At 47.4% G+C, this 18737-nt stretch overlaps 1 protein-coding gene across 4 annotated transcripts in view; it reads right to left on the bottom strand.

Annotated features, from left to right (window-relative positions):
- Window positions 1–18737, bottom strand: part of PEBP4 (phosphatidylethanolamine binding protein 4) — a 215863-nt gene that overhangs the window by 78747 nt on the left and 118379 nt on the right. For all 4 annotated transcript variants that reach the window (XM_043561674.1, XM_043561679.1, XM_043561690.1 and 1 more), the window contains one exon: window positions 17148–17246. In XM_043561674.1, coding sequence (XP_043417609.1) covers window positions 17148–17246 — 99 coding nt within the window. The remainder of the gene's footprint in view (window positions 1–17147; window positions 17247–18737) is intronic.

The following is an 18737-nucleotide window of genomic DNA, read 5'->3' as shown; positions in this document are numbered from 1 at the left end:
ATTTGGTATTCCAGGGGTTTGCTAATCCAGGAGAGATTGTCCTTCTCAGGGCTAGCTAATTCCTAGAGATAGCAAACAACCCATTATGCAGACCAGCCAATGCAAAGCCCATACTGCCAACCACATCCTACATCTGTCACACACCAAGCCAATATTCCCCTGTCCTAATCACCCTGGGGCCAGGTACCAGGAGACTAGAGACCACTCTCCTAGCTCAGAGCCCACTGAGATTACTCAAACTCTCCAATCCTAAAACTGCTCGAACTCACCTCCCCTGCCTCACCCACTCCTTCCAGTAAAAACCACAGATAAAAGACTGTGGACCATGCTCGCCTCTTGCTCCTTCTGCCTCCTGACTGATCCCAGCGCTTCCGCAGGTGGCTCTGCATGGTGTGGCACGTATGGCATTGTCCCCTTCTCTTAGGAACTATGAGGAATAAAATTCTTTTAAATGGCATTAATGTCTATGTGTCATCTCCCATGGGAAGGGGGCAGCTGGTGGAGGAGAAACTTTTGGGGAGACATGGCTAGGTTCAGATCTGCCTCCTTGTCTCTGCCCCCATCTCACTTTCCTTCACTTCCCAGGGGCCCCCTGCTCTGGATTGCTATGAGTGGCCCAGCCAACACTCCAGAATTGTTTATTGCCACTTTGAGTCTGGGGCTTAAGCCAATCCATGACTTCTCCCCTAATAAGCAGCCGTTCCAGCCTTGCCTTCAATTGTGGCCTAATGCTTTCCCTGCCATTAAGGAATTTTAAGCACTTCTAAAGTCAGTGGGGGAGAGAGTTTGGGAGGCAGAGATGGGTGGACCGGGAGATCTTACCCAGAGCCTCTACAGTTGCAGTCCTTGGCTGGGGCCAGGTGAAGCTCATGAAATGCCAAATTTTGATTTGGAAAGGGAAAGGAGGTGAGACCTGAGCAGCCCAGGAGGCCCAGTCAGTCACCCAGTGAGTGCCCTAGGCCCGCAGGGCACATGCAAGGCGGCGGCCTCTCTCATTTAGCCAGAGGGACAGTCTCGTTCACCTGGGACGTGAAAGGAAAGAGCAGGAGGACTCAATTCTGGTCCACATCCTGCACAATAAGCTTAGATGACCTTGGACCTCAGTTTCTTCATTTGTAAAATGGAGGATTAGGATCACATAACTCTGAGGGCCCTTCCAGCTCTAGAGATCTAGAATCTGTGAGGGAGGGGAGGATCCCTCAGCCATGATGCCAACCCTATCCCAGCTTCAGGCATGTGTTGGGACCCTTTCAGGCATGTGTTGGCAAAGGAAAATAAAGGTGCCCCAGTGCTGTGCCCCTCCCAGAGTAGGCTGATTCCATCTTGTCTCCTGGGGCAAGTGGCACCTCAGGCTGTAGGGTATACATGGCAGGGCCTCATGGGACTAGTCCTCAGAGCCCCTGGGATGACAGTTCACGTTCATTCCCCAGAATTGGAGCCAGATTGGGGAGGGTGAGTGTCCTGCCCAAGGTGGGGCTGCAGAGGGCAGCAGACTTGCTTCTTGGAGCCAAAATGCACATCTCCCAGATCCTGTGGGAGAGTGTCAGCTCATTGTTTATCCTTCACAACGTGGGAGCAGTCCAGAATTTGGCTGGCTTTGCCTCAAGAGATGAATATATGTCCCTCTTTCTTGGCCATATCCTCCCTGCCCACCCTAGCCCTCCCTGGCTGTTGGAGCCCTGGCCACCCACCTTTCCTACCCTCTCCCTGCCCACTCCCTTTGAGCTGCTGTAGCTCTTCTCTCTACCTGATTCAGTACTTCCTGGTTTTGTTCCTTAGTTTTTAAGTCTTTCTTCTGCCCCCAAACGATGGTAACCCCCTGAAGGCAGGCTCTTTGTTCTAATGTTCCCTGACCTCCCCCAGGACCTAGCATAGCAGGTATGAGTGGAAACCTGTACAATGAGGTAATGCTGGGGAAAGATACTTTGGTTTGGAAAACCTATGTGAGGTCACAGCTGTGCTTGAGAGGCGAGATTCCCTTCCTCACAGGGGGAGAACCGGGGGACACTCTGTGTCAGTATACATCATCTCATTGGAGTCTCACATAAGCCCTGTGTTTCTGCCTTTTATAGATTGGGGCTCATGAATGCAGGTCATTGGTTCAGAATCACAGAACAGCCATATGGAACCAGGTTCACCTGATGTAGGTATTCCTAGTCTACTACTGCACCACACTGCATCCTGGAGCAGAGGTCCCTGCTAACTGGTGGCCGGGTCCTCAAGGAGGCACCTGTTCCTGACATGCAGTAAATGCAGGGACTAGAAACAGCAGTGGGGGAAAGAGTTATGGGAGGAGGCTGGGCTCTTGATCTCTGCTACCTGCAGTCCAGTTCCTAAGGAGATCAAAGTTTCTGTTGGGGATGTGTTTATTTGTTAGGGAAAAGGCAGAACATGAGCTCACTCCCTGAGAAATGGTTTTGCAAAAGCACATGCAGACATGCATCCACACACATGCATCCACATGTACACACACACACATATCCACACCCAGAGTCACCACAGCATGTCTCCCCAGCACTGTGGCCCTCCCCCAACCAAACTCAGCTCTCCTCCTACCCTATATGTGCAATCTTGTGAAAACTCCACCACTCTTAAGGTTAATAAGGCTCATTTGCTTAAGATAGCACCTGTTTCTATGGTGACTCCTGCCACCCAGAATCTGTTCATCAACTGAGACAAGAAAACAGTGACTTCCACCCTCTTTGAAAGGAAAAAGCTAATTCTTAGCCAAGGGCTTGACAGGGCAGCAGCCCAAGGAGCTCTGGGGGGTCTGTCTTTCCACCCGATTTAGGTCCTTCCCTGCAGCCCCTCCCCCCTACCCAAGCAGAGTCCTGGATTCTTCCAGAGAGCTCTGGCTTGTGGTTTCCTCCTCCTCATCTCTCTGGGAAGCAACAGCGCCCACTGCGGGGTGGGTGGGGTGGGGGTTGCTGTCTCCTGCCCCTCAGTCTCTGATCGCCCCACACCGACTCCACCATGTCTTTCTGGGCTGAGGCTGGCAGGAGAGAGCCAGGAACACCTGGACCTTCCTCCCCATCCTACTGCCCACTACTCAAGGCCTATTGCTCACCCTGGCATGACTGGATTCCTGCAGCCGCCCCCAGCGTGCCTCCTGCCATGGGGGTGTCTTTCTCCAGTTGATACGGCAGGCTGCGGCTGACTTTCTTCTAAACCAGAGCTGTTTAGGCCTCGCCCTGCTCACTGGCCCACTCTGATCCTCTAAGGTCTGTAGCTGAGGTTTGCAACACTGTCCTGACACTAGTTCCAGCTGTGGGTTGAAAATCACTAGGGACGTAGGTTCCAAGGCCGGCGTTGCTAATAATAAAGCTCCAGTGAATGGTTTACCTTTTACAATCAGTTGGAGCAGCTTCCACATCCTCCCTCTAGCGCCACTCTCTCCGGCACTCTGAAACACTTTGTTGACTGGGACAGCAGGCACACAGGGAACTGCCCGGAACGTGGAGCTTGGTTTTTGTGTTCAGAGACCCAGGGGCGTGTTGTGCATAAGAACAACATTTTGGCAGAAAGAAAGGTTGAAGCTTGCTGATTAGAGGATCAAGTAAGGTATTAAACTCTCCGAGCTGGATGTTATGGCCCAAATACCTAACTGGCTCCTTTCCTTGGCAGTAACTGGGGCCCTCGGAGGGGGAGACCTGGAGCAGTGTCATCCAGCTAGCAACTGGTGTAGGACCCCCGTCTCTGAATCCCGAGCTCCTTTCAAAGAGTCACCCAGTTTTCTGCTAACTAGAACCAATTCCTCATGGCCTCCAAGGCCCTCCACAGCCCTGGTCCACTGCCTCTCTGCACTCGTCTCCCAGCATGGTGCTCTGCTCTAGGCAGGCTGGTGCCAGGCTCTGGTACAAAATCCCAGGAGCTGGGAGCTGGAGGAAGCAGTCTAGAGCCAACTGTGTCCAACCTTCTGCTCAATCCCTGGCAGGCGGCTTCTTCTTGAACATCTCCAAAGACAATATACTCACTCCCCTCCTCAAGAGACCACCTTAAAAGGCCCCATGGCTCTAAACACACCTGATGTAGCCCAAAGTCGGGCCTCCTCTTCTGGCATCTCCCCTGACTTCCAGCCTCATTTCAGTCTCCTACTTGAAATCTCCGGTGTTGTTCTATAGAGCATCTCAGAATTAACTGCTTGCTTCAGATCTTCAGAACTTCATATCCCCCCCTCCTACACCCCAACCTGCCCATCCTCCAGTGTTTCCCATCTCAGTAAATGGCACTGCCATTTTCTCAGGCCCCAAATCTAGGTGCCATCCTTGGACCATCCTTCGCTCACCATGTCTAATCCATTGGCAAGTTCAATAGGCCCTCAACCTCAAACAGACCCCAGAGCTGTCCTCTCCATGCCCACTGCTGTCACGTGGTACAAATCACCCTCATCCCTCCTAAAGGAGTGACACAACCTTTTGTGGCCACCCTGCTGCCACCCTACACAGCAGTTAGAGTGATTTTTTTTTTTTAATTTTAGAGAGAGAGAGAATGTGTGTGTGTGTGTGTGTGTGTGTGTGTGTGTGTGTGTGCGCGTGCGCACATGGGAGCTGTGGAGAGGGGCAAAGAGAAAGGGAATCTTAATCTCCACTGAGTGTGGAGCCTGATGCAGGGCTCGATCCCATGAGCCTGGGATCATGATGACCTGAGCCAAAATTAAGAGTCAGACACTCAATCGACTGAGCCACCCAGGCACCCCAGAGTGATCTTTCAAAGACACAAAGCAGGAGTGCCTGGCTGGCTCAGTCAGTAGAGCGTGCGACTCTTGATCTCTGGGTTGTGGGTTTGAGTCCCATGATGGGTGTAGAGATTACTTAAACAGCAACAAAAATACACAAAACAGTTATCAACCTCTTTTTAAAGGCCTCCAATAACCATGTGTCAAACTCCCTCTACAGGCCTGGACACAAAGCCCTGCGACAGTGGTTTTCATTCCCAGATGCACATAGGTTTTCCTTTCTTTCTTTTTCTTCCTTCCTTCCTTCCTTCCTTCCTTCCTTCCTTCCTTCCTTCCTTCCTTCCTTCCTTCCTTTCTTTTTTTCTGTTTGTTTTAAATTGTGCTGAGGGGCACCTGGGTGGCTCAGTCAGTTGGGTGTCTACCTCTTGATTTTGGCTCAGGTCATGATCTCGAGGTTCGTGAGTTTGAGCCCTACATTGGGGGCTCTGCACTGACAGCGAGGAGTCTGCTTGGGATTCCCTCTCCCTCTCTCTCTCTGCCTCTCACCTGCTTGCATTCTCTCTTTCTCAAAAAAAAATAAACTTAAAGAAATTTATAAAAATTGTGCTGAGAACACTCAACATGGGATTTACCCTCTTAGCAAATTTTTAAGTGTACAGTACAGTATTAATCTTTAGAACTTAATCATTTTGTGTAACTGCAACTTTGTACTCCTTGTCTAGTGACTCCCATTTCCCCCTCCTCCACCCAGATGCACATTTGTATCATCTGGGAAAGCTTAACAGAAATTAAGGGCTGTTAAGCCTCTGTTTCCAGGGGTTCTGATTTAGCTGGTCTGGAGAATGGCTCCCAGGTGATTCTAACCAGGGAGAGGTCAAGGCTAAGACCCTCTGTCCTTCAGAGCCTCCCTCACTGCTCACCTCCTGTGCACTTGATCACTCTGCTCCAGCTGCACTGGTCCTCTTTCTGTTCCTGGAAACCACTCCCCCCCTCCCCCTAGCCAGTTTCTGTCTCAGGACCTTTGCTCCTGCTATTTCCTCTGCCTACATACTGTTTCCTCACCGTTCACCTGCCGAATTTCTACTCTGCTCAAGGGTCACCTCCTCTGAGGGGCTCACCTCCTCTTCCCCCAGGTTCTTGGGACTTAACTCCACCCTGACACTCCCACTCTGTACTGTACCTAGTCATTGATTTACTTCTCTACTCCTCTCACCAGACTGGTTGCTCTTCCCTGGAAGGGATTTGACTTTATAAACTTTCGAAACTTTTATAAACAGAGTTTTGAAACTCTGCAGTGCCTGAATAAAAACTATCACCCAAGCTGTGCTGAACACATGTCGAATGAATGAATGAGTGAATGAATGAATGGGTGAACAGAGGTGGTCTGACCGATGCAGAAAAAGGGAAATTATAATCTTCAATGATCTAAAAGCCTTTACTTCCATTTATGTGATCTAAGACGACATTAACTTTCTTAACTCCTGCATTATGGTTTAACATTCTATTATTAGCTTAAAATTAGTTTAAAAATTAACTAAAACTCCTTGGAGCCTTTTTCCTCATGAACTCCTGCCATGCAAGATCTTCCACATTTTGTACTTGTGCAATTGATTTAGAACCTAAATATAGAACTTTAGATTAACCCCTATTACATTTAAATTTTTCATTGCAGGCCCATCCTTGCAATTTGCTAAAATTAACTGTCTTGTGTCAGCCACCATGCCAGCAATTCCTTGAAACTTTGTGTGATCTACAAATTCGGTGAGCATGCTATCTATAAAGATAGCAAACAAGATGGGGCCATGAAAGAGTCCTGTGTTGTGTCACCAGGGACCACCTGTAAGGTTGACATTAGTCAACACTCTTCAGGAATTGTCAACAAGCCACAAACCCACCTACCACAATAGTCACCAAAGCCATATTTCTCCCCCTTGCCTACAAGGTTACCAGGATGAACTTGGTCTAACACCTTGGTTAGTCAAGCTGTGCTGTGGACCTCCTCCTGGTCCACTGGATCAGTGCTTTTATCAGCAAGGACATCTGAGTGGTGAGGTGCGACTTGTTTTTAGTGACCCTATGCTGACTCCCAGTGTTCACTGTTTTCTATGTTGTCTTGGACCATCTGTTTATCAAATGGTTATGGAATTTTGATGTGGATTGATACCACACTCACCAGCCTAAATTCGGGAGTTTACATTTTCCTCTCCTATTTTTGGAAATGCTTTTGTGATCATAAATCTAAGTTCTTTCTGGGCTTTGAAGGTCTTAACTCATGAGAAATTAACTTGTGCAAAGCAAGTAAGTGTTTACAGGTTGCAGACAGGGTTTCTACAGAGAGGGGAGCAAAAATGGTCCACAGAGGCCTGAGCCACCCAGAAGGTGTGAGATACCACAAGCCACTCAGCAGGAGCATCATGGGGGCTGGCGGGGCAGGCAGGCCACATCCTCAGAATGGGGACCAGTGGGGCAGGCGGGGCCACATCCTTAGAGGCCTTAAATAACACTCGGGCCAGACAGGACTCTGTCCTCAGATACTGAGGCGTCACCAAAGGGCTTCAACCAGGGAAGTAACATCATCATATTTTGATTTTAGAAACATAGATAACGTTTGGTGGAGGTGGGGGGGTACAGGAGGGGGACCAGTTAGTAGACTTCTGTAATAATCATCTAGAGAGAAGTGATAAGGGCTTTAATTGACTCAAGTGTCTTGGCTTTTATGTTTATGATTCTTCTTTTTTCCTATCCCATTCAAATGTCTGAGCTTTTAGTTATTCTGTTCCCTTCCTGGAATACAGTCTCTGGTATCCTCTGACTTTTCAGGCCTGCTCACAATTGAAGGCCCAGCTCAACCTGTATCTCCACTGTGAAGTCATCATAGAGTGATGTCACCTTATCTATCCATCCATCCTCCTACCCACCCACCCATCCTTCCATCCTTCCTTCATTCTCATATTCATTCCTTCATGCCTTCATCAATTGATTCAATCAACACTTACTATGGGCCTTCTATGTTCCGGGTATCATGCTAAGTGCTGGAGACATAAGATACAATTCTGCTCTCCAGGAACTCATGGTCTAATCAGGAAAAGAGACTCACAAATAATAACAACCCAAAGAAGGACAAAGCTGGAGGTTATCATGAGCTGAATCTTGAAGGAGGAGTAGATGCCTCACTGCAAAGGGGGAAAGAATAGCGCTCTGAACTTTTATAGCTCTCTGAGTCTCAAGAGCCCAGGTAGAGTCGACACTATACCCTATGAGTTCTATTCTCCATTTCCTGTATGTTAGCCTTGTCCTTCCAACTGAAGAGCAGGAAAGAAATCACATTTTAAATTCTTCTAACATTTATTTATTAAAAATCTATCTGTCTCCCTTGTCTATCATCTATTATTGTTATTTAAAAGACACAGTGCTGAGCACAGCATGTTAAATAGTTGGACTCAACACTTCACTGTTAAGTCCTATGCCTGTGTTGCCTTTTTCCCTTAAGGTCTTTCAACTGGTAACCACATGGACAGGCCATTCTCCCGGCCAGGCCTTGCCCTATATCTGGGAGGTGACATATGCTCCTTACTTTCTAAGCTTCCTGTGGAGGATTTAGGGTGATAGCAGATAGAAGCAGTAGAGAACCGGCACGTAAGTAGCACCTACCACGAGGCAGGTGCTGTGTTGCTGTGCTCTACACATTTTCTCCCAAGTCTTTGCAGTGTTTCTGCAAGGTTGATTCTACTGTCCTCTTTTACAGATGAGGGAACAGATTCAGGGAGGTAATTAATCTGCTTCCCAATAAGTCAGAGAATTTACCTCTTGGGTGTATGCTGCACTCCAAGGCCCAGAATCAGGGCTGTGCTATGGCTGAGGCAGATGTGGCCAAGGACAGAGGCTAAGGACTGAGGACCAGGCACCTCAAACCACACCACTCACACCAGCACTCATAGCAGCCACAACTGGCCCTGACATCAGCTGTCACATGGGCCAGGCCTGAGAGTGGGTGTAGAACCCACCTAAACTCTGGAGAGGCCATACAGCATCATGATCGTATGTCTAGGCTCTAAATTCAAATCCCAATCAGCCACTGCTTGCTGTGCAATCTTGGACAAGTTGCACAACCCCTCTTCTCTTGTCTTTATTACCTTCCTCTTAGGGCTTTTGTTAAGATATTTAAATGAGACGTTCATGTAAATAAAGCACAGTGCCCAAAACCACATGCTAAGTGTGCCGATGTTTTTTTCTTATTTTCTTTCTTCCTCTTCTCTTTTCCCTTTCTACTCTTCCTTCTTTAGTTATTATTGCTGTTGTTAATATGCTATATGAATAGAAGCTATAAGAAGAGTGTCACTAGCCAGGAGAGGAAATACGCAGGTGGAAACATCTTACGGGTCATCTGCTCCAACCTTCTACGTAGCAGGGGAATTCCCTGGGTTACCCATGAATAAGTACTTTCAGCGATAAGAAGCTCCCTCCTCTGTGGAGTATATGCTCAGTTCTTAGGCAGTTCAAGTTCTTAGAAAGTTCTTTCTTATATGGAGCCAAAATTTACTTCCATGTAAATTTCACCCATCGGTTCTAATTCTGCCCCGTGGAGCACAGCAGGATCTCCCCTGTTTTCCAACTAGATTCCTCCAAATTTTTAATGAAATCTTCAAGGAATTTGTAGAGGCAGTTCTTGTGTCTTCCCTTTCTGTTCCAGCAGGCTACCCATCCCTGCCTCTTTCAGGTCCTGCTCATCTGACACAGCTTTTACAGAGCCTAGCCGTTCTGGTTGCTTTCCTCATGCTGCTCACTCTTTCTTAACACAGTGTGGCCAGAACAGAAGACATTCTCCCAGGTGTGATATAAACAGTGCACACTAATAGAACTTTCCTGAAATTAAGCAAGGATCACTCTTTTGAATGTGCTGCCACCATCCCCCTTTGTCTCTTCCCAAGCACGTGTGCTCAGTCAGGGGTGGGGGACCGAGGCCAGTGGACCGTGACAAGCCCAGGTTCCTGGTGTCAGGGCAGGGTTGTTTGTTTCAGTCTTATCCATTTTACAGAGTGGCCATGAAGGGGAGCCAGGGTGCCGCCCTCTGTGCCCGTCAGAGCTGAGCTCAGAATCGGTAAGCAAGGCAGTGCTGTTCCCTCTGGGGGTGTCCATGGGTGTGTGTGAGCGAGGTGTATGTCCATGAGTGTGAGTATGTGTGTGACAGGGTTGGGCGGGTGGGGAGAGAGACTGAGAGAGGTGGGGAGAGAGAGAGAGAGAGAGAGAGAGAGAGAGACAGAGAGACAGAGAGAGAGAGAATTTTCTGCCTGATCCAGGAATTCTCCTGGATGGCAGAATTGGTTTCCATAACGACTTTCTGATATAAACATATTTGATAAAAATAAGTTAACAGTGGAGCTATGGTGGAGCACAGATTCTCAGAGTGCTGAGAGAGAGAGAGAGAGAGAGAGAGAGAGAGGGACACAGAGAGAGAGAGAGAGCGCACGAGCTCTTCGAAGAACAGCACTTTCCTTTTTTTTTTTCACCCTCCCGGTCAGCCTCTCTATACATAGTTTCCATAAACCAACTAAAAAGCTTTGTTGACCATATTCCTGTATAAACTGGCCCCTTTCCTGCCTGTACACATTTTATTCATATTTTCTCTCTCTCTCTCTCTCTTTCTCCTTAGTTACCTGAAGCACTACAGTATGTATGGGATAATATGATAAATTCATTTCCAATTCACTGCATTATCCCTTGAATATTTTAATGACTCATTGAATGGAGTAAAAAAAGCTATTTCAAATGAACAATTATGCTGCATTAGTCTGAGGGCTGATTATATTTAAACACTGCTCACATGGATAACAGGACACAGCGACCTCAGCATACGAGAGCTAATTTGGCTCTTATCTCCAAATAATTTTACACCGCAAATTACCATGAAAACCTAAAGGGCTTTAAAAACATTCATCAAAAGAGAATATTCCACTTTGTAGCAACATTTTATTTAAATTACTTTGAATGGGAACGAAGGCATCTTTGGGGTGGGACAATGACAGCAAGATGGGGACTATGAGTGATAAGGAAATGCCGAAGGGTGCTGGCTTGTGTGAAAAATAAAAATGGAAGGTGTCGAGGAAAAAGTGCAGTCTTGACGGAGCAGGAAGCACACTGTAGGCCTGACTGTCACTTGTAGCCCAGTCCCCTGCCCTGGCTGTGGTCTGGTGGGGGTGGGGTACACAGGGCAGTTCCCAGAGACTGAATAATGGGACTGACCCCCACTGCTCCAACTACTGCTACCTCCATCTAAGCAAATCCTGGTCAGGTCAAGTCCTCCAAGCTGGCCTGAACCCACCTGCAGTCTTCAAAGGCAAAAAGATGAGCTGTTTTTACCATAAGGTCTGTGTCATTGTCTAGAATTCTTACTTTGCAAGGATGAGTCCAAGAGCCTAAGGGAAATTGCTCAATTATAAGTGGCTGCTATGGTCAGATCTCCAAGTTGGGGGTCATAGGGGAGAGAATCACATTTATCAAGGTCCTACTATTCTGTTCAGTTTCAGGAGTTTTGATCTTCTTCAACACTGGGAGAGAGATATTAATATCATTCCCATTTTAATGATGAAGAAACTGAGGCTCAGGAATTTCCATCTGGACGTGGAAGAGTCTGGAGGCTCCACTGGTTCATCTGACCCAGAAGTACAGGCTCTTTCCCTGCCCCTTCAGGGTGGCCACGTTCTTTATAACCAGGGCCCCCTGTATTGTCCCCATCACCAAATGTTCTTTATGGCCCATAGATCTTTAGAGAGCATAAGCCATGCCTTGTAGGTGTTTATTACTTAAATTAATGGACCCTCACAATACAGGGCAAAGCACGCATGGACAAGTGCACAAATATCATTGCAAAACTGAAAATATAGGTCTAAAGAAAGTAACTAATTAATTCCATTTCCTTGGTTTGATCTCTTCATCAGAACTTCTGGTTCTGATCAAGATTGTTTATTCTTCTTCCGTGTATTATCATTAGCTTGCTTCAGAGTATATCTATTTGGAATTGGAATCTATATAATATCAGAATATTATATATATATATATATATATATAATATTCTGATACTACACGCATACACACACACACACGCACACACACAGAGTATATTCAAATTTCTACAGGATCTGCTGCTCAGTTGGTTAGGAGCAGGATAAATTTGCCATTTTCTGTAGTGCCTCTCTCTAGGGAGGCTTCCCCTCTTTGCATATGTAATTTCCTCTTCCTATCTCAACCCTGAAGCCTAATGATTTATGTCAGTTATACAAACAAGAAGCTGCAGTCTCAGAGAGGTCAAGTAAGTTGCCTGAGATCACTCAGTAGTGGGGTCGACGATTCAAGCAGAGGTGTCCTGGCCTGTGCTAACCGCATAACTGGAAGGCAAGAGGCTAAGATATTTGCCCGCTTTACTTGGTTTCCCATGTATCTTATTCACCTAACACACTTAGAGGTCCTTTAGGAAACAAGCTCTCATTATGGAAAAATTCAACCTTACAGAAAAGTAGACAGAATAATGGACCCTTAGAAGTCCTTTTAATTCTATCCAGAATTGGTTGTGCTTACAGCTGCCAAAGGTTGAGGGCACTGAATGAAAGGGAAACATGAACTTGCCGTTTCGCTTTCTTTCTTGAAACAAAAAAGAGATTCAGGGCGAATTTTAGAATCATTGACGGTTTCTAGGAAGATTTTCTTTTTTGGAAGAAAAAAGGCACTCTTGTCTCCTTAATTGTTCTTAGTGTTCTTTGTCACCAATCATGATATTCTTTGTGGAAGGTATTAATATACCATCTTCCTGTGTTCAATATTCCCATTAACAATAAAAAGTCTAATGAAAATATCTGCATGAAAAGCCCTGAGCACTAATTTCAGAGACAAACAGAAGATGAACCAATAAGCTTTTCTTCTGAAATGAATGATGCAAATTAATTGATATCTTAATTAGGCTTTAGCATGAAGACTATTAGTTCGATTGAATCAGAACTCAAGAACATCTTAAAGGAAAAGCTGAGGACATGGCAGGGAGAGAAACGTTGTGTGTCAATGCTCTGTTGGAAATCTTTTGTTCAATGAGAGATTTTTCAAAGAGGGGGCGGAGAAGGACGGCATGCTGTTTGCAGCAGTCCTTGCCTGTCCTCGTTGGGCCAGGTTCGAGGACTGACGTTCAGTCTCCAAGCTGATAGGAACCCGCGGCTGTGGCCAGTTCCTCCCTGAGAGAGCCCCTGTGCCTCAGCCTCCTTCCTCTGCTTCACTAGAGTAGAAACTCATAGAAGGTGGAGACTTCCCCTGCTGTGTTTGCATCTCTAACCCCAGTGCCAGTGTTGGTGCCTGACTTAGGAGCAGTAAGGGCAACATCACAGCCACCAATGATACATACAGCTCGCTATGTGTTCTGGGTACTGTTCTAAGCTCTTTACTTAAAACAACTCATCTGAACTCCATAACAACAGGGTGAGGAGGCAGGGACTATTGGTATCCCCACTTTTAAAGTGAGCATATTGAAAGACAGGTTGAGTACCCTGCCCCCCAAGATCACATAGCTATACTGTCAGATTGGAGCCCAGTGGTCTGGCTCCAGAGTCCTTGCCTTTATGCTTGCAAACAATGGCCAACCCATATTTGTTGAATTAAGTGAACAAAGGGTAACATGAATGCCTGCTTCCTCCTGGTGGGCTTCTCTCTGGTTTTTGTACAAGTTGTCCAGGGGTCTAGAGCTTTATCCCACCCTATAGTAGACACTTGCCAGCCTCTCTTTAAGGCAGGGAGCTGCAGATGTTTCTTGTATTCCTGAGAAATTATTTGTTTCCACCTGGATAGATGGCCCCCAAATTGTCCTTACTGAGGGGCTCCCATGGCCATGGCCCACCCACCACACAGTTAGGTTTGTGTTCCTAATATCAAGGCCAGCCTGGGTTCCACCTCTGTGGTCACTGTGAATCACAGGACCATCATCACTTTATGTCTGTAGTGACTTTATGGTGTGCCTTATTGTTGAGGCCACTTACTGCTGAGGGTAATGATAATATATAGGACTCACTTTTTAGTTTTTTATTTTAGAGAGCATGAGCAGGGGAGAGGGGGCAGAGAGAAAGAGAATAGAGAGAAAGAGAGAGACAGAGAGAGAGAGAGAGAGAGAGAGAGAGAGAATCCCAAGCAAGCTCCAAGCTCAGTGCAGAGCCTGACATGGGGCTTGATCCCACGAACCGTGAGATCATGACCTGAACTGAAATTAAGAGTTGGGTGCTCAACTGACTGAGCCACCCAGGCACCCCACTGGGTTTACGTTTAGCCCAACATATTAAGGATGAGAATTCCTGAAGGGTTTGAATGTTATCCAGGTGTATTTGATTTCCCAAGATAGCAGTCTTTGGGGAGGTTCCCTGGAAGCATCTGTCCATAAGAGGGAACCAGAAGGAGAGCCCTGGAATGGTAGCAGAACCACAGAGATTACATTTGCCATCTTACAGAGAGGGCAAGATGGCATGCCTCTTGCCACCATGGAGCTGATGGGAGAGATGTAGTGTGAACCAGACCATGTGGTATGGCCAGAAGGGTGTGCAGTTTGGAGTTGGGGGCCTTGGAATGAAGACCCACCTAGCTGAGAGACTGCACCATCCAACCTCTCCAGGCTTTGCTTTCCCACCTATAAAATGGGGATAATGCCTAGTTCACATGCCCTGATCGTGGGGATCAAAAGGAAGGGTTGAAAATGATTGTCACTTGAAAATTGCTCCCAGATGGGTGATAACAATGACCAAAGCATTCAGACTGAACTCTGTGGTCTTCCTTCCATTGGCTAAATTCCTTCTGGAGACCTGTTAAACTTGTATGCCTCGTTCTCTCCAGACTGACGGAAGTGGTGCCTGGGAATCTGCATTTTAACACATTCACCAGTGGATTTGAACATGCTGTAATGTCTGAGACCTACTCAGCCTCAGCTAACGCCAACACAAAGGAAGTGCTTCTGGGTTTGATTAGAGCCTTCCCTTTTTTTGGCCAAGGGCCACAGCCTGAGACCTAAGTGAGCCTGGTTTTCATACTGGCCATGCAGCTAAAGGAATCTGGGGGCTGGTGGGCAGGCTGAGTGGATACAGCTGACAAGAGCTGCTGCTTCCTGCTGGACACTTGGATCAGGGAAAGTGGGTGAAAATGTGCCTGAAACCCAAGCCTCCTCCGGTCTAAGCGGGAAGGCTGGGGGCCACACCCGGGCAGGTGGCCCTGATAAGCTCTGCGGCTTAGTGGTCTTGCCGGACAGCTGCCACCTGCCACCTGCCACCTGCCACCTGCTCTGCTTCTCAGCTGGGCTGCTGAGAACCCATGTCTGCCCTGCAAAGCTTCTGTGAGAGAACTGTCCTGAGTGCATACTGGGGTGAGGGCAGTGGGTGGAGCGGGGGGCTTCAGGCTTGGAAGAGAGGCAGTCTTATGGCCCCAAGGTGCCCTCAATGCTGAAATTATCCCATCCACCATGGTTTCTGAAATCTGCCTCAGAACTGCCCAGTAGAACCCTCTTAAGGACAGCCCGGTGTGTGAAGAGCTGCACTACATGTGTCATGTCTGGAGCAGTACTCCTTTCTTGAGAGTTTCTCCCCCTTATGACTGCCTGGGAATCCCAAGTATAGAAACTGGCAATGCTCTAGATTGGGGCAGGATCCAGTATTTTTCCCTTTTGTGCCTTCAGCTTCTCTCCCAGCCTTGATGGCATGAAAATCCCCCAGCTCTGCCCCTTTGCATGTTTATGGTGTTTCCAAGGCTCTTTACCAGGCTGACGGGTGGTTGGCCAGGGGAAGTGTGTTGAAGCAATGTTCTTGCTTTCCCTCAGGAGCCTGGCTCAGGCACTGTCCAAAAAGCCTGCTGGAGGCCTCCCTGGAGGGGACTCCTTCAAGGCTGTGTGTAGCCAGGACTGCCTCTGAGGATGGGCTGTCTACCTAAGCACCCCGTGAAGGGCCCGTGGTCATTGGGCAAGGGTTGGTTGACAGGATAGCTTCTCCCACCAGCCCCCGACTCTAGGGGCTGTGAGAGCCCCTGCCTTGCTCAGGAGAATCAATGGTTAGTTCACACCGATACCCCTTCCTCTGACCCACAGTGGGGGAAGGAAAAACACAAACTCCTTACATTTGTGGTGCTCTCTGTTTTCCAAAGTGCTCTCAGTATGCTCTCTCATTGGATTCTTGTGACAACCGTATAGAGGAGGTAACATGGTTCCCATCTTACAGACAAAGAGGAAATACCCGGAGGGACTCCGAGTGACTTAATAGAGATGATGGATTTGGGAACCTGTCAAACCTAGATCCAGACTTAAGTCTTTTAGGTCTGGGTTCCCACTATCTTTTTTTGGTTAAGTTTATCTTTATTTATTTTGAGAGAGAGAGACAGAGAGAGGAAGAGAAGGAGGGGCAGAGAGGGAGAGGGAGAGGGAGAGAGAGAGAGAGAGAGAGAGAGGGAGAGAGGGAGAGAGAGAGAGAGAGACACTTGCAAGCAGACTCCGTGCAGTCAGCACAGAGCCCAACACAGGGCTCGAACTCACAAACTGCGAGATCATGACCTGAGCTGAAACCAAGAGTTGGATGCTTAACGGACTGAGCCACCCAGGTGCCCCTGGGTTCCCACTATCTTACGGCTTGATGCCTATGCAAAGGCCATCTGTGAACTCTCTAGGCACAGATGCATGAACGGCTGAAGCTAGCATGGATTTTCCCAAAGTGTGCGGCCAGGCGCTCATGAACAAAAGATTCACTAGGCAAATGAGGCTGGAAAATAAATGCAGATTATATAGTGCACATTAGAATATTAAAAGCACTAAAAAGCCCGTCAGTGAGGAATGTGATTAATACAGTGTAGCCTGGGGTCTCCAAAACTTGTTTGGGAATACAGCCTCCCCCCCGCCCTACATAATGCCCGTTACCAACCCTCCAGATCTGTGTTCCTCAGACCTACTCCAGAAAGGATGAGCCAGACTCCTTCACAATTATGTGATGGCCAAGGGACACAGATGAGGGGAGGCCACTTGTTTCTGTACAAAGAAAAGGAGACTGCCCCTCAGCCCATCAGGAGGACCCCCTGCAGGACTCTCCCTGCCGGCTCTGCCACCTGGACCACACAGTCACCCCTGTGCCTCCGAATCCAGGCCCCTCGTGGTGGTGCGCTGGAGCCACTGTTAAATTTTCAGAAAAATCTGAGTTAACCGTTAAATCATCAGTAACTTGAAATTGGCCACGGTGGAAGTATTTACACTATAGAAATCAGCAAACACTACAAGTTAGGGCTCTCCCCACCCGGTTTACCTGTGCACCACTGATCCTGGACCTTTTTCAAAAGTGTTAGAAAACCTGGGAGGGGCTGTGACAGCTGAGTGTAGGGGGCAACCTGAGTCCCCAGCCCTCCTGAATGAGAGCTGAAAACTGCCCAGAACGGTAATCTTCCAGCTATAAGCCCAAGTGAATCAGAAAGCGCCTTCTGGCCTGCTTACCTTGATATCTGTTACCAGCCAATGTCTCCAAAATTGAGCGTTGGGGGAAGACCTGCTAGGGGCATCTGGATCCACCATCACCAGGATGTAGGTTGCACCCTGGAACAGATTCATCACAAAGAAATGTAGTACCATGACTAGAATTCTGATAGGAAAGCTGCAAGGTGCACACTCTCCTTTTATCTCTATTCCAGCCAAGAGGGGCTGACCAACCCCTACCCAGTCCATCCCCATTCTTGTGCCATTCCTCTTATGTCACGTGTTTACTCTCAGAGAAGTGAAGTCTATTAAGTAGATAGTTGAAAAGCTTGGCTTTCCCTTTATGAAGAAGAATAAATCAAACAAGCATAGTTACTAAGCATCCAGAAGTCCCTAGCATCATTCTAGGTGCTGTGATGGAAGCAGAAATTTAAAAAAAAATTAATGTTTATTTATTTTGAGAGAGAGAGAGACAGAGCACGAGTGGGGGAGGGGTTCACAGTATAGCTGGAGGAACTTATCTATTAATTCAGCAAACACAGGAGAACTTAGTCTGTGTCAGGAATTGTACCAATTGCAAGGAATACTAGGATTCACTAATCCCTTCAAAAAGCATTTTCTGAACACCTACTATGTGCTGGAAATTGTTCTACAGGCTAGGCATCCAACAGAGAACAAGACAGTGTGAGCCATGCTTTCAGGAAGCTTTTATTCTCGGTAAGAGACACAGATTTTTTTTTTAACTCAAAAAACAAAGAAACCAAAACCACAAGGAAATGCCCAATTGTGATCAGTACTATGATTAAAACAAAATAGAGTGGGATGAGAGGGAGCAAGCGTTCCAAGAAGGGCAAATAGCTGCTACAAAGGCCTTCAGATGGGAAAAAGCAAGCATTCGAGGAACAGAAAGGATACCATGTGGGAGGCACCTTGGTGGCTCAGTGGGTTGAGCTTCTGACTTTGGCTCAGGTCATGATCTCACGGTCTGTGAGTTTGAGCCCCGCATTGGCTTCTGTGCTGACAGCTCAGAGCCTGGAGCCTGCTTCAGAATCTGTGTCCCCCCTCTCTCTGCCCCTCCCCAACTCGTGCTCTGTCTCTGTCTCTCAAAAATAAATAAACATTAAAAAAAATATCATGTGGTTAGGAGCAAGCAATGGAGAGAATGGACATGGCAGGTTTGGAGAGGTGGTTGAGAGCCCACAGAAGGCTTGGTAGACCTTGGCAGGGTGAGGAGGAGGGTTTTATTCTAAGTGCAATGCAGAACCAATCGAGGGTTTTAACCAGGAGAGTGATACGCTCTGATTTATGGGTTTTTTTTTAATTTTTTAATGTTTATTTATTTTTGAGAGAGAGAGAGATAGAGCATGAGCCAGGGAGGGGCAGAGAGAGAGAGAGAGAGAGGGAGACACAGAATCCAAAGCATGCTCCAAGCTCTGAGCTGTCCGCACAGAGCCAGATGTGGGGCTCAAACTCACAAGCTCTCCAAGATCATGACCTGAGCTGAAGTCACACACTTGACTGAGCCATCCAGGTGCCCCTGATTTATGTTTTTCAAAGATTTTTTGGTGGCTGGATGAAGAATGAATGGCGAGCGGGAGGTAACAGATGAAG

Source organism: Prionailurus bengalensis, chromosome B1, assembly GCF_016509475.1.
Source record: "Prionailurus bengalensis isolate Pbe53 chromosome B1, Fcat_Pben_1.1_paternal_pri, whole genome shotgun sequence".
NCBI lineage: Eukaryota > Metazoa > Chordata > Mammalia > Carnivora > Felidae > Prionailurus > Prionailurus bengalensis.
This window is presented reverse-complemented; position numbering and strand designations above follow the sequence as displayed.